This window comes from Bos javanicus, chromosome 25 (genome assembly GCF_032452875.1).
Source record: "Bos javanicus breed banteng chromosome 25, ARS-OSU_banteng_1.0, whole genome shotgun sequence".
NCBI lineage: Eukaryota > Metazoa > Chordata > Mammalia > Artiodactyla > Bovidae > Bos > Bos javanicus.
In genome coordinates this window covers 27,281,143-27,296,848 of record NC_083892.1, presented here as the reverse complement: position 1 = coordinate 27,296,848, position 15,706 = coordinate 27,281,143, and the positions used below count along the sequence as shown (strand labels likewise).

Below are 15,706 nucleotides of genomic sequence, written 5' to 3'. Positions count from 1 at the left end.
AGAGTCCTAACCACTGGACTGCCAGGGAAGTCCCCCCAACAGGCATTTAAAATAAATTTCTGTATGTGATCTACTACCAAAAACAAAGTCAAAAAATAAATGATCAACTGGGGGAGGGAGATGAACACCCAGACTATTTCCTCAGTAGTCACATCTCCCACAAATCAAGAAGGGAAAAAAAAAAGAGAAAAATGGGCCACAGATAAGGAGGAAAAAAAGTGTTCACAGAAAAGGAAATAAATCTCTCTTAAAAGAAGAAATGCAATTTAAAACTAAATTGAGATACCATTTCTTCCCTATTTGATTTACAAAGATCGTTAAGTTTGCTAACACTTTGGGTTGGCTAATTGGTGGGGAAGTAAGTGTTTGCACAAATTTCTGGTGTGAATGTGAAGTGTTGCCACCATCATAGAAGGTAATCTGGAAAAATCTATTAAAATTACATATGCACATGTACCCTCGGATCCAGCGATCCTAGTTTTAGGAATTTACTTCCGAAATATACTTGCTCATGTACAAAATGCCAGCATTGTTTATAGAGCAAAAGTTTGGAAACAATCCAATGTCTGCTCAGAAGAGATTTAAAGATAACAAAAAAGTAAATTACAGTATTTCCAAATAATAGATAATAATAAAAATAGAATATGATGTCAGCATAAAAAAGAACAAGGAAGCTCTTTATATACTTACTCAGTAAAATCAGCAAGCTCTGCTAATTTTTTTTTAAAAAAACTGCAGAAGACAGTTTAGAGCAGAAGCTGGCAAATTTTTTCTCGAAAAATGACATTATTTTCATAAATATTATTTTTGTAAAAGTAAATATTTTAGGCTTTGCAGGCTCTAGTGTCTGTGTCCCAGCCTCCCTGTTCTGCTACTGTGCTCCAGAGCTGCCATAAATAATAAATGACTACAGATTGTTTTACTAAGTGAAGTATGTCAGGAAAAAAAAATACAGTATCACTCATATGTGGAATCCAGTTAAAAAAAAAAAGGTATAAAAATGAACTTACAAAACAGACACAGACTCACTGATTTCAAAAACAAACTTATGTTACCAAAGGGGAAATGTAAGCAGGAGAGATAAATTAGGAATTTACTATTAACACACATACACTGCTGTATATAAATTAGATAACCAAAACAGGGACCTATGGTATATAGTACAATGAACTCTACTCAATTTTCTGTAATAACCTATATGGGGAAAGAATCTCAAAAATAATGAATATATGTACATGTATAACCAAACCACTTTGCTGTACATCTGAAACCAGCACAACATTGTAAATCAGCTATACTCCAATAGAAAATTTAAGTATTAGAAAATAATAGTCACAATAATAGTAATAGTAATAAATGGCAAGTAGGGGGTGGAGTGGCAGATTGTCAATAAAATGTTAGAAAAATGTGGTTTATGCAGTGTATAACACCTCTGAAAGAACACACAAGAAACCACTTACCAGGGACCCTGCTGGGGAGGGAACTGGGGGATGGGAGGGAGGAAGAGGTTTTCTATCACACTCTTTCATACCTTTTGAATTTATGACTCTGACAAATTAAGAAAAAAAGCAAATCAAGGAAATTTCTATTTTTTTCACATATGTTGCTTTTTTTTTAATTGGAGGATAATTACTTTATATTATTTTGTTGGTTTCTGCCATACATCAACATGAATCCGCCATAAGTATACATATGTCCCCTCCCTCTTTAACCTCCCTGCCACCTCCCAGCACATCCCATCACTCTAGGTGGTCACAGAGCCCCGGTTTGAGTTCCCTGAGTCACACAGCAAATCCCCACTGTCTATCTTACATATGGTAATGCACATGTTTCAGCGTTACTCTCTTAATCATCCCACTCTAGCCTCCCTCGCTGTGTCCGCAAGTCTGTTCTTTATGTCTTCATCTCCTTCGCTGCCCTGCAAATAAGTTCATCAGTAACTGTCTCTCTAGATTCCATATATGTATGTGCTAATATAAGATATGTGTTCCTCTCACTTACTTCACTCTGTATAATAGGCTCTAGGTAATATTCCATTGTATACATTTACCACATCTTCTTTATCCATTCATCAATTGATGGACATCTAGGTTGCTTCCATGTCCTAGCTAGGTATGTTAAATCTTGGAGGGAAAGTGTGTGGGCAGGCAGTGCCCCTGCAGCTCTTACCGGGATCCCTGAATCTGGACCACGCTCTGCCCGAAGCCCCTTGCGTTGTTTTGGAAGATGACTGCTTTTTCCGTGTCCAGGTTGAACCCATGACATAAGGCCAAGGCTGGAGGGAGAACAAGGGGTGGAAGTCAGGAGGTGATGTGGAAACAGCTAAGAAAGCAGCCTGGGACTTCCCTAGTGGTCCCGTGGTTAAGACTCTGAGCTTCCAATGCAGGGGCACCGGTTCCATCCCCGGTTGAAGAACTAAAATCCCACATGCCACAGAACTTGGCCAAAAAACATAAAATTTAAAAATAAGAAAGATTAAAAAAAAAAAGAAGAAAGATTTAAAAAAGAAAGCAGCCTGCTCTCTTGCCCCAAGAATATTCCTGTCAGGATTCACCCTAACCCTACATGGAGATGGGTCCCCCCCAGGTCCCAGCCTGGAGCAGAGGTCACCACACTCTTTCTATAAAGGGGTACATGCTAAGTCCCTCCAGTTCTTTGTAACCCCATGGACTATAGCCCACCAGGCCCCTCTGTCCATGGGATTCTCCAGGCAAGAATACTGGAGTGGGTTGCCATGTCCTTATTCAAGGGATCTTTCTGAAGCAGGGACCTTGTACTCACAAACAAGTTCTTTACCACTAGCGCCACTTGAGAAGCCTTCTATAAAGGGCTCAATAGTAAATATTTTAGGCTTTGTGGACCAAGAGGCAAATGGAATCTAATTATGTATGTATTTATATAAGAAAAGAAGGGGCTTCCCTGGTGTCTCAGACAGTAAAGAATCTGTCCACAATGTGGGAGACCCGGGTTTGATCCCTGGGTCAGGAAGATCCCCTGGAGAAGGGAATGGCAACCCACTCGAGTATTCTTGCTTGGAAAATTCCATGGACAGAGGAGCCTGGCTGGCTACAGTCCAAGGGGTCACAAAGAGTTGGACACAACTGAGCAACTACACTTTCACTTTCAAGAAAAGAAAAAATGCATTTTTCATGAAGGAAATTCAAAACAGAATAATTGAGTAAAACTTCTTTTAATACAATTTTGCTGATGAGACAGATGGAATTTTGCAAGATTTAAAGTTAGTGTTCCTTGTCATCAGTTATAAATATTCATCTAGATCTCATGGCTCCAAACAGTCATCTGCCCATGTACAAAAACACATGATGAGTCCTCACATTACGCCCCAGACTACGTTATGCTGACTCCTGGCCTTAGGACACCAATATCGGGTATAACAGAAGAAATTTTGATATCGTGAGCTATGGGAAGTCATTCTGGCTTCTGTGCATGCTAAGTCACTTGAGTCGTGTCCAACTCTTTGTGATCCCATGGACTGTAGCCCACCAGGCTCCTATGTCCGTGGGATTCTTGCAAGGATACTGGAGTAGGTTGCTATGTCCTCCTCCAGGAGATCTTCCAGTAGGAGGTTTGATCCAGGAGACACAGATTTGACCCCTGGTCCGGAAAGATCCCACATGCTGCGGGGCAGCTAAGCCCATGCGCTGCAACCACAGAAGCCATGTGCCCTAGAGCCAGTGCTCTGCCTCAAGAGAAACCACCACAATGAGAAGCTCTCGCACCACAACCAAAGAGTAGCCCCTGCTTGCCACAGCTAGAGAAAGTCTGCATGCAGCAGTGAAGACCCAGCAAAGCCAAAACTAAATAAAAATTTTAAAATTTTAAAAAAAATAAAAAAAACAAAGATGAAATGCCTCCTTTCCTGGGACGCCAATGCTGTTCCTGCTTTGATGGTGTTCCTGCTTTGATGGTAAGACTTCCTTCCCAGGTGCCAAGGCCATACCAGCTTTCTGTGTACCTGATGATCTGTTTGGCTTTCATGTCTTTTGAAACCTCGAAAGAATGCATCCCTGACTTGTCTGATGTGGTTTCCTCTGACAAGATATAAAACTATGCCCTAAACCCTGCTTCTCTGGAACAGTTCCTCCAAGTTCTCAGGAAGCTGTCTCCTGGGCTATAGTTCTCAGTTTAACTCAAAAAACAAACCAAAAAAAAACCTCTTTTCTTGTTTATTGATTATTTCCATCAACAGGTACATTCAGCCCCTCTCTGAGTCCCACCCTAGGTTCCCACTCCACTGATTTGCCCAACAGTAAGTTCCTAAAGACTCCACTAGGTAATTTCCTCCCTGTGCAACTCACAAGCATTTCTTTCCCCTCTTTGACTCACATGCCACAAAACACAGAAAAGAAAGGAAAACGAACTTGAATCATTTCAGTCAGTCAGTCATTCGACAAACATTTATATCTGGATCCTTGGAAAAGAGGAGACAAATAGGAGGTGAGGTAGAATCCAAGAAAAAATCACTCTGAGAAGAGAAGCCAAGATCTACTGTGTACTCTTCAATATGTCTTTTCACCTTTCTACACCTCAGTCTCCTCATCCGTGAAGATAGGACCAACCAAATCCAGGGCATACTCTGTGAACTGAGTCATTTATCCAAGCTTCTGTGGTCATCCCATTTCATTCTAGCTCTACTTCGTGAATCCCTTCACCTTTCTCCAATCCCCTTTGGCTTTCCCCAGTCTCACTCCTAAGTATTCGGGACCCTTTGTCTCCACTCACAAACTCAAAAACTCCCCTCCACCTCCCCGGAGGACCCCCAGCTCCAGGCACACCTGTTAATAGAAGGATTCTGTGATTCATAGCTGGAGGCAGCAGGAACCGTGAGGCTGCAGGCACCACTGAGCCACTTCAAGGAAGCCACCAAAGCTAGGAGGACAGAAAAAGAGAAGTAGGAGGCAGAAGTCTGTCAGACTCAAAGGAAGAGGGCGGAGGCTCAGTGAGCACTCCCGCCTGACCTTCCTCTCCAGGCTGTGTGCGCACAGCTTGGGCTGCTTCCCTACCCAGCTCCCTGGCCCAAACCATCAAGGTCAATATCCCAAAGTTATCTTTGTTTGCCCACCTGCTTCTAGAGTTGGCCAAAACATTATGAAAAACAAAGAATAGACTGAGGACCTGCCTCCCAGAATGTGTCTCCCTGAAGCACAGTTTGCAAAATGTCCCTCCTTCCCGCCCAAGGAGCTGTCTTCAGGTGTGGCCATCAATAAGGACAACTCAGGTACAGGGACATCCGGTGATATTTGAATATTATTTTGCTTTTAAAAAAAAAAGTCTCAAACGCTTTTGCCCAGGAATTTTCACTTCCAAAAATTTATCTTGGGACTTTCATGCTGGTCCAGTGGCTATGACTCTGCACATACAATGATGCAGAGGGGCCAGGTTTGATCCCTGGTAAGGGGACTAGATCACACATGCCTCAACTACGGAAATGTGTGCTGCAAGTAAGACCCGGCACAGCCAAAGAAATAAATCTCTAGTTGTGCGCTGCAACTAGAGAAAGCCCCTGAAGTGAAAGTCGCTCAGTTGTATCCAACTTTTTGTGACCCTATGGACTCCTATACAGTCCATGGAATTCTTTAGGCCAGAATACTAGAGTGAGTAGCCTTTTCCTTCTCCAGGGGATCTTCCCAACCCAGGGATCAAACCCAGGTCTCCCACATTGCAGGAGGATTCTTTACCAACTGAGCTATCAGGGAACCCAGAGAAAGCCCATACACAGCAACAAAGACCCAGCACAGCCAAAAATTAATTAATTAATTAAATCATTAAAAAAAATTTTTAGATTCATGTGTGTAGGAAAACATTAACGGCATTTGTTGCCTGATCACAGGACAATGAGTCTGTTCTTCTCTATTGTCACACAGCAAACTACTCCAAATCTTAGCAACTTCAAACAGCAACTTCTCTTTTTAAAATTTGTTTAATTGAAATATAGTTGATTTACAATGTTGTATTTGCTTCTGGTGAACAGCAAAGTGACTCAGTTTTACACACATAGAATAGCTTGCATCTGCTAATCCCAAAGCTCCCAGTCCATTTCCTTCCCTCTACCCCCTCCCCATTGGCAACCACAAGTCTGAAACAGCATCCTCTCATTGTATCATGGTGCTGTGGATTGTCTAGCCCCAGTATTTCCCACTAGGGAATCTCAGATAGCTGCAGTCAGATCGTGAGTGGGGCTGGAGTCCTTGAAGGCTCAGCTGGGCTGGACTTTCAAAATAGATCACTCCCATGGCTGGAAGTTGGTGCTGGCTGCAGGCACGGAGCTTGGTCGGGGCTGTCAGCTGTAGGACCTCCATGTGGCTTCTCTATGTGGCTCGGGCTACTCACAGCAGAGTGGTTAGACTTAAAGGGTAAATATTCCAAGAGATAAAAATGGAAAGTTTCCAGTCTCTTAAGGTGTTGATCTGGAAACTGTCACAGAATCACTTCCACCATATTCTATTAGTCAAGCAGTCATGGACCTCAACCTCCAAGAGAGGGAGCAGAGATCTCACCTCTCAATGTGTTACAGAAATTGTGATCAACTTTTAATCTGCCACAGGGTGATTTTCATTTTCTTCTCTATATATTTTTGTACTTAAAACTTTCATACCAAAAAAAGAATGATGTTTAAAATCAGAAAGAAAAGAAAAACACCAATAAATAAATGACACCATGCCTGAACTTTTTAGCAGGAAAGGGAGCTGAGGAAAAACAAATATGGCCATTGGCTCAGGATGAGAAAATACCAGCAAGGGTGTGAGGACATAGTTTAATAAATAAGCTGGGTTTATTTTTCGTGAAAGGCTTTCATACTCTGATTACCACAGGAAGTTGCTCGGCCATCACAGACCCTCCTTTCCCAGAACAGCGGCCAAGGGACCACTTTAAAGGCCAATGGAAAAATCACATAAAGATTGTCCAACTCCCAGAGCCTTTCTTAATGACGCATCTAGATGTGCACCTGACCAGGTGATCATAGGTGGGCATCTAGAGACATAGGCTTTTATCCATTCCCTCCCACCCATCCCCTAGTCCTACTCTTGACAAAATCTTAGCTTGGTTCCGCCGTAAACAGACCCTGAGACAAGGATTCGAGTGCAAGTAATTTATTTGAAAAGTGATCTAGGAAACACTGGTGAAGAAATGGGGATGGGAAAAGAACTCATAAAAGTGGTGAGACAAAACAAGTTCCCTCTGTGAACAATCAGAGTTTAATATACTGAGGAAATCTGAAATCCAGAGTAGAACATGCCTCAGAGTTCTCCATTGAGAAAAGGGGGCGATTGCAGGACTTCCCTTGTGGTCCAGAGGTTAAGACTTTACTTTCAATGCAGGGGTTTCAGGCTCCCTTCCTGGTTGGGGAACTAAGATTCCACATGCCCTGAGATGTAGCCAAAACACATTTTTTTTTTTAAGAGGAGACAGGACCATATTCTTATCCACAACCCACATCAGCTATTAGTGGAGAACCGCTGTCTGGGAAAGCCTTACTTCTCTAGTGCATCCAACCTGCCCTGCCCCAAGACAGAGAAGGTTCCAGGAGCCACAGAGAGCCTGTCGGCAGGCAGGTGCTGGCAGCTAGAAACCTGGGCAGCTTGCATGAGAATGATAAGCACTGATGGGATGTGAATGGAGCAATTGCAGCATCTGCTACAGATACTCAGATGTTTTTTCATTAACATTCATCACTATATTAAATTATATATTTATTTAGTTTATCTACTCTCTGACTCCCCAGCTAGAATGTAAAAGCTCCAGAGAGCAGAGATTCTTGTGTGTCTTGCTAATCACTCTGGTTCATATGAGGTCTTCCCACTAGGAAATTGATTTGACCAGGGAGAGAATTCTGGGAAGAGGGAAGAGTAGGAAGCACCAAGAATCCTTCCTCCCCATCGAGATAGCAATTGTGCCAGCAGAATCTTGCTAATGTAACTATTTAGGAGCTCTCGAGTCTATTCAAAGACCTGTGCTTCACTTCAGTGTACTTCAGCTCTTAGCACCGTAGCAGCTACCAAAGTGTAGTTGTACCAGTTGTGTCCAACCCTTTGCAAACCCATGGACTACAGTCCACCAGGCTCCTCTGTCCATGGGATTCTCCAGACAAGAATACTGGAATGGGTTGCCATTCCCTTCTCCAGGGGTTCTTTCCCACCCAGGGATCAAACCCAGGCCTCCCTCATTGCGGGCAGATTCTTTACTGTCTGAGCCATCAACCCTTCACCAACAACCCTTCAGGCCCTTTGCAAGCTTCCCAGGAGCAGGTTGTGTACAACCATTAGGAACCAAGGTGAATGTTAAGAACCTGTCCATTGATAATGCCTATCATGGAATCTAATTACCAAAGCTTCAAAACTTGAAATAATTTGAGTGAATGGATGTTCCATTCACTCAAGGGATAGAATAAAAACAACCACCGTTTGCCTGGTGATTCACAGGTCACTTTCACAGACATAATCTCTTCTGATACTCACATTCAAACTATGAGTTATTATTAATTATAACTGTCATTTCTCTTGTGAAGAAATTCTTATGTTTGATGCAACCAAATTTATTATCAGCCTTTTCTGTGACTTGCTTAAGAAATCTCCAGAGTTAGAAAAACTTATTTTCATCAATATATTCTTCTCATATACTTCTTCTGTTATTTAATTTCTTACTTTGTGTAGAGTTGAATTTTTTGTGGGCAGTGTGAAATAGGAAAACCAATTTCAGTTTTGTCACTAGTAATAATTTTGTTTCCTCTTTTTTATCTATATATTCTTCTCAAATACTTCTTTTACTTCTGTCATTTAATCTCCTACTTTATGTAGAGTTGAATTTTTTGTGTGCAGTGTGAAATAGGAAGCCTGATTTCATTTTTGTCCAGATGAACAAAAAATTTCCCAGTTCCTTTTTTTATCTATATATTCTTCTGAAATACTTCTTTTACTTCTGTTACTTAATTTCTTACTTTGTGTAGAGTTGAATTTTTTTTACATAGGTGAAATAGGAAATCCAATTTCATTTTGTCCATATGAACAAATAATTTTCCAGTTCCTTTTTTTGTTTTTGTTTTTTGGCGGTGCTGGGTCTTTGTTGTGGCTTGATGCCTCAATAATTGCTGCCTGTGGGCTTAGTTGCCCCACAGCATGTGGGATCTTAGTTCCCTAACCAGCAACCATCGTATTTGCATCTCTTGCATTGGAAAGTGGATTCCTGATCACTGGACCACCAGAGATGTCCCTCCAGTTCCACTTATTGAAAAGAGCTTAAAATAAGCTTTTATTTATTTATTTATTTTTCAGGTGAACTCTTTTATTTATTTATTTATTTTTTAGAATTTATTTATTTATTTATTTTTTCAATTTTAATTAAAAAAAATTATACATGTGTTCCCCATCCTGACTGGCATCTCGTTTCATACATGACATTTCACATGTTTCAATGCCATTCTCCCAAATCTTCCCACCCTCTCCCTCTCCCACAGAGTCCATAAGCCTGTTCTATACATCAGTGTCTCTTTTGCTGTCTCGTATACAGGGTTATCGTTACCATCTTTCTAAATTCCATATATATGCGTTAACATACTGTATTGGTGTTTTTCCTTCTGGCTTACTTCACTCTGTATAATAGGCTCCAGTTTCATCCACCTCATTAGAACTGATTCAAATGTATTCTTTTTAATGGCTGAGTAATACTCCATTGTGTATATGTACCACAGCTTTCTTATCCATTCATCTGCTGATGGACATCTAGGTTGTTTCCATGTCCTGGCTATTATAAACAGTGCTGCGATGAACATTGGGGTACACGTGTCTCTTTCCCTTCTGGTTTCCTCAGTGTGTATGCCCAGCAGTGGGATTGCTGGATCATAAGGCAGTTCTTTTTCCAGTTTTTTAAGGAATCTCCACACTGTTCTCCATAGTGGCTGTACTAGTTTGCATTCCCACGCACATATGGACACCTTATCTTTGACAAAGGAGGCAAGAATATACAATGGATTAAAGACAATCTCTTTAACAAGTGGTGCTGGGAAATCTGGTCAACCACTTGTAAAAGAATGAAACTAGAACACTTTCTAACACCATATACAAAAATAAACTCAAAATGGATTAAAGATCTCAACGTAAGACCAGAAACTATAAAACTCCTAGAGGAGAACATAGGCAAAACACTCTCTGACATACATCACAGCAGGATCCTCTATGACCCACCTCCCAGAATATTGGAAATAAAAGCAAAAATAAACAAATGGGACCTAATTAAACTTAAAAGCTTCTGCACATCAAAGGAAACTATTAGCAAGGTGAAAAGACAGCCTTCAGAATGGGAGAAAATAATAGCAAATGAAGCAACCGACAAACAACTAATCTCAAAAATATACAAGCAACTCCTACAGCTCAACTCTAGAAAAATAAATGACCCAATCAAAAAATGGGCCAAAGATCTAAAATAAGCTTTTAGAAGGAAATCTGAATTTCCTATATTTGGCAAGTTTTTCTTTTACTGCTCATCTATTTTCTATTCAAGTGAATATAATGCAAGATTCCAGTATTATATATCAACCCCATGCAATTATTTTCTCTGTGAGTCTGAGTAAATTGAGGTATCCAGAACCCACAGCCCAACTCTGTGGAAACCATTTCAAAGAGAAAAAACTTTTCTTGCCTCTCCAAGAGCAAAAACGATTGGCAGGAGGAACATCCAGTCAAAATTCTATTTCCTACTAAAGAGGAAGAAGAGTCAATGGGCAAAAAAGTCATCATGTGCAGAAAGTATGAAAACCCAGGACCATTCACTGATAACTTGAACTTAATCTTATTGAGCAAAATCAACATATAAAAGTCTTATTTATTTCTTATTCATCTAAGACTGATTAATTATCTAATTAGAAAAGATAATAGGAAAGACACCATTTGTAACACCAAAAAGCTATAAAACACCTAAGCATAAATCTAAGGCAAAATCAGTTCAGTTCAGTCACTCAGTCGTGTCCAACTCTGAGACCCCATGAATCCCAGCACGCCAGGCCTCCCTGTCCATCACCAACTCCCGGAGTTCACTCAGACCCACGTCCATTGAGTCAGTGATGCTATCTAGCCAACTCATCCTCTGTCGTCCCCTTCTCCTCCTACCCCCAATCCCTCCCAGCATCAGAGTCTTTTCCAATGAATCAACTCTTCACATGAGGTGGCCAAAGTACCGGAGTTTCAGCTTTAGCATCATTCCTTCCAAAGAAATTCCAGGGCTGATCTCCTTCAGAATGGACTGGTTGGATCTCCTTGCAGTCCAAGGAACTCTCAAGAGTCTTCTCCAACACCATAGTTCAAAAGCATCAATTCTTTGGCGCTCAGCTTTCTTCACAGTCCAACTCTCACATCCATACATGACCACTGGAAAAACCATAGCCTTGACTAGACGGACCTTTGTTGGCAAAGTAATGTCTCTGCTTTTCAATATGCTATCTAGGTTGGTCATAACTTTTCTTCCAAGGAGTAAGGCGAAATAGGTGAAACCATATATGTATTTTTTTAACTGTTAGTCTTTCCTGAAAGACACAGAATAGAGAGAGATGCCATATTCCTGGGTGATAAGGCTTAACATTATAAAGATATCAGTTCTCCATCAGATTACTCAGCAATTCACTGTAACCTCACCCAACAGGATTATTATCAATTAATGAGCTAATTCTAAAATTCACCTAGGGACTTCCCTGGTAGTCCAGTGACTAAGGATTCACCTGGCTATGCAGGAGATGCCAGTATAATCACTGGTTGGGGAACTAGGTCCCACATGCCTCCAGGCAAATAAGCCATCGAGCCACAACCACTAAGCCTGCTCATCACAACTAGAGTCCATGCGCCGCAATGAAAGACTCCACATGAAGCAACAAAGATCCTGAGTGCCAACACTAAGACCCAATGCAGCCAAATAAATAAATAAATTCCTTTTTAAAATAAAAATTTAAATAAATAAACTTCACCTCAAAGAGAAAACAGACAAGAATAGCCTAGAAAATTATGAAGCATAACCTATTTACATAACTCTGTTCCATAGCCAAACATGCCCTATCACAGTACTACCCTAAAATCAGATAAGCAAAAGTTAAAGGTGTTGGTTCTGGAAGAAAATATGTAAGACCGATGGAATGAATATCGGGTGTTTATATAGAAATCTGATATCCATCAGGCTACCGTGTTTCTCAACAAAAAAGCAAACAAACTTTATCTGATCCCACTTTCCTCACCAACCACTGCCCCAGTTTGTTTCTTTTTTTTTGCTTCCCTTTTGCAAAACAGGTTCCAAAACATGTGTCTGTATTTTTTCCGCTGTGCCTGGGTTTGCCCCTCCCACTCACCCTTGAACCGGTTCCAATGCAGCGGTTGCTCCACCCCATCTTTCACTGCACCAAAACTGTTTTCAACACCAAGGATACCTGATTGACTCAGTGAGTGGGTTTGCGATCTTCATCTTAAAGGATTCTGCAGCAGCTTTTGAGCTTCACCCACTCCTTCCTTTTCATACTGTTCATGGGGATCTCAAGGCAAGAATGTTGAAGTGATTTGCCATTCCCTTCTCCATGAATGTGAGAATTGGACCATAAAAGAAGGCTGAGTGCCAAAGAATTGATGCTTTTGAACTAGGGTGTTGGAAAAGACTCTTGAGAGTCCCTTGGACTGCGAGGAGATCCAACCAGTGCATCCTAAAGGAAATCAGTCCTGAATATTCATTGGAAGGATTGATGCTGAAGCTGAAGCTGCAATATTTTGGCCACCTGATGCAAAGAGCTGATTCATTAGAAAAGACCCTGATGCTGGGAAAGACTGAAGGCAGGAAGAGAAGGGGACAACAGAGGATGAGATGGTTGGCTGGCATCACCAACTCAATGGACATGAGTTTGAGCAAGCTCCAGGAGATGGTGAAGGACAGGGAGGCCTGGTGTGATGCAGTCCATGAAGTCACAAAGAGTCGGACACGGTCGAGAGACTGAACAACAACCACTCCTTCCAGGAACTAATTTGCATATTGGCCTCCAGGGCCCTGTCTGTTCTTCCTTCACCTCCATCACTCCCCCCAGGTTCTTTGACCAGTCCCTCCTTCTCTCCCCAACTTTGTAGAAGGATTCCAGAGCTCAGTCCTTGGGCCTCTTTTTTACCTACAATCTGTCCTTAAGTGCCGCATCTGGTGGCGCAGACAGTAAAGAATCCCCTGGGGGCTTCCCAGGTGGCACTAGTGGTAAAAAACCTGCCTGCCAATGCAGAAGACATAAGAGACACAGGTTCGATCCCTGGTGGGGGGTTGGGGGAGGGGGGAAGATCCCCTGAAGGAGGAAATGGAAATGGCAACCCACTCCAGTATTCTTGCCTGGGAAATCCCATGGACAGAGGAATCTGGGGGGCCACAGTCCATAGAGTCGCAAAAGAGTCAGACACCACTGAGCGACTAACACACACTGTCCTTAAGTGGGCTCAGGGCTCTAAATATCATCATATGCCAATGTTCCTATGTTTCTGTCTCCATCCCAGACCTCTCCTGAACTCCAGACTCAGGTGGCCAACTGCTTGACCCCTGTCTAACAAGTCTGGTAAAACATGTACATCTAGACCTGAACTCCTGATCATTCTTGATCATGCTGCTGCATCTGGGCCCATCTCAGCCTCCGGCAAACAAGACAAGTCTAGGCCAGGCCAAGGCCACCAGTAAAGATACAGTGAGCCACTGTCAGATTCGGACAGTTTATTACCTACATAGACAGCAAACTTAGGGCTTCCCTGGTGGCTCAGACAGTAAAGAATCTGCCTGCAGTGCGGGAGACCTGCATTTGATACTGGGTCAGGAAGATCCCCTGGAGAAGGGAAAGGCAACCCACTCCAGTATTCTTGACTGGAAAATCTCATGAACAGAGGAGCCTAGCAGTCTTTAGTCTATGAAGTTACAAAGAGTCGGACATAACTGAGCAACTAACACTTTCAGACAGCAAAACCAATCACTCCATGGTTGTTGTCCCACACATCAAAAAAGATGATACTTCAAAAACAAGAAAGGCTATATCCTAGACTAACAGACAAAGCAGTTTTAATCTGGGGCTCTCTTGGCAGGCAGAGGGTGGTGGGTGAGGCAGAAAGCCCACACATAGCCAAAACTTGGGACATGAGTCATGACGCTTGAGAGAGAGCCCAAGAGTGGAAAGAAGGCAGGCAGATGTGGCCGCAGAGCAGCTCCTTATCCTCTGTTCCAGGAAGATCACAGACGTCCTGCAGAAACTCAGATGAGCTGTGGTTCAAGCCTTTGCCTATGTGGCCCATGTGGTAGTACCAGGTGGCTGGGGCACCATGGTGGAGCTGTTCCCCCACTTTCAACCGACAGCAGCAATGTCCTTCTAGATAGGATGGGGTCTGGCATCCTTTGCTGCAGTGCTGCAACGCTTCCACCTGTGCAAACATCCCCTCGAGCAACAAAATACGAAGAATCTATACGGGCCTAAAAATAACTGCTTGCATGGCTGGGGCAAATTCTGAACAAAAGACTGAAAAAAAAAAAAAACAAAAAAAAAACCAACCCAACTGCCACTTCTGAAGAGCTAGGAGCAAAAACGAAGTGTTGGGAGCAAAAGAAAGCAGGGTACTGCGCATGCACCCCACACTCAACACCACCAGAGGGGTGGGCAAAACACCTAAGCCTGACCCCTCTGGCCTGACCCCTGGACACACCCCTACCCTCATCCCATATAAGAAACCAGCTCACCTGCTCCCTCAAGGAGTGAGCAGGGAAAACTGTCCCTTGTTTTCCATCCCTCCTGTGGCCACAGGAGCCCTAGTAAAGCTTCGCCTGAGTTTCCTGACTGGCCTCTTCTCAATCTCGGTTGATTGGGGAGGACTGAGAACTCTACTCAGTAACCACTTCCAGTTGCTCAGATTGAAAATCACAAGGAAATCCTACAGGTCTACCTTCAAACATGTTCAAAAATATGACCCTTTTTTACCAGCTCACTGTTACCAAAACAGTGGAAGCCACCACCATCCCATCTGCACTGTAGCATTAGACTTTGTCTCTGCCCCACTGCTTCTCTACTTCCTCCCAACACCCCAAAGTCAGTTTTCAACATTGCAGCTAGAGAGACCCTTTCAAAAGGATATATTATTATTATATAAAAAAGCATATATTATTCCTCTGCTCATAAGCTTACAAAGGCTCCTCACCTCGCTGGTAGCCCAAGCCAGTCCTTCCCATTACCAACCAGGCCCTGAGTCATCTGTTGTCCCAGCGCCCCCCACCCCCCCTTACCACTCTAAGCTCTTCTCCTTTTCATTGACCCCTTGCTCCTTCCACTGCAGCCACAGTGACCTCCTTGCTGCTCTTCAAGCACGCCGGACACACTTCCACCTCAAGACCCGCACACTAGCTGTTCCCTCTGATTGGAGAATTTTTCCCCCAGATATCTGCATGACTCACTCCATTCTCTTTCAAACAAGTGGGTTTGGTATCACATGACTCTCCCTACTCAACTTTACAAATCCTCTTTGCTTTGTTTCATCTCCCAAGCTTTTCTGGCTTTGCTCCCAAGAGAATGAAGATAGCAGGGTCTCCGTCTCCCGTTGCCTCACAAAGCACCCAGGATCATGCCTCTTCCCTTCCCAACACAACTTCTCAGACTAGTCTCTCCAAATCTCTCTCCCCTCACCTACTCAGACAATTTACCTCTGTCGAAACCCCTCCAATT

The 15,706-nt window shown here is 42.6% G+C and overlaps 1 protein-coding gene across 3 annotated transcripts in view; it reads right to left on the bottom strand.

The window, feature by feature from the left end:
• Positions 1-15,285, bottom strand: part of ITGAM (integrin subunit alpha M) — a 54,418-nt gene extending 39,133 nt beyond the window's left edge. For 2 of the 3 annotated variants that reach the window (XM_061401762.1, XM_061401763.1), the window contains exons 1-2: positions 4,797-4,890; positions 2,170-2,275 (exon numbers count right to left, since the gene is read on the bottom strand). In XM_061401762.1, coding sequence (XP_061257746.1) covers positions 2,170-2,275; positions 4,797-4,824 — 134 coding nt within the window. In that variant the 5' untranslated portion in view covers positions 4,825-4,890. Of the gene's footprint in view, positions 1-2,169; positions 2,276-4,796; positions 4,891-15,270 lie in introns of those variants that run through there. The other variant, XM_061401761.1, reaches the window with a different exon arrangement.
• Positions 15,286-15,706: the final 421 nt, after the last annotated feature.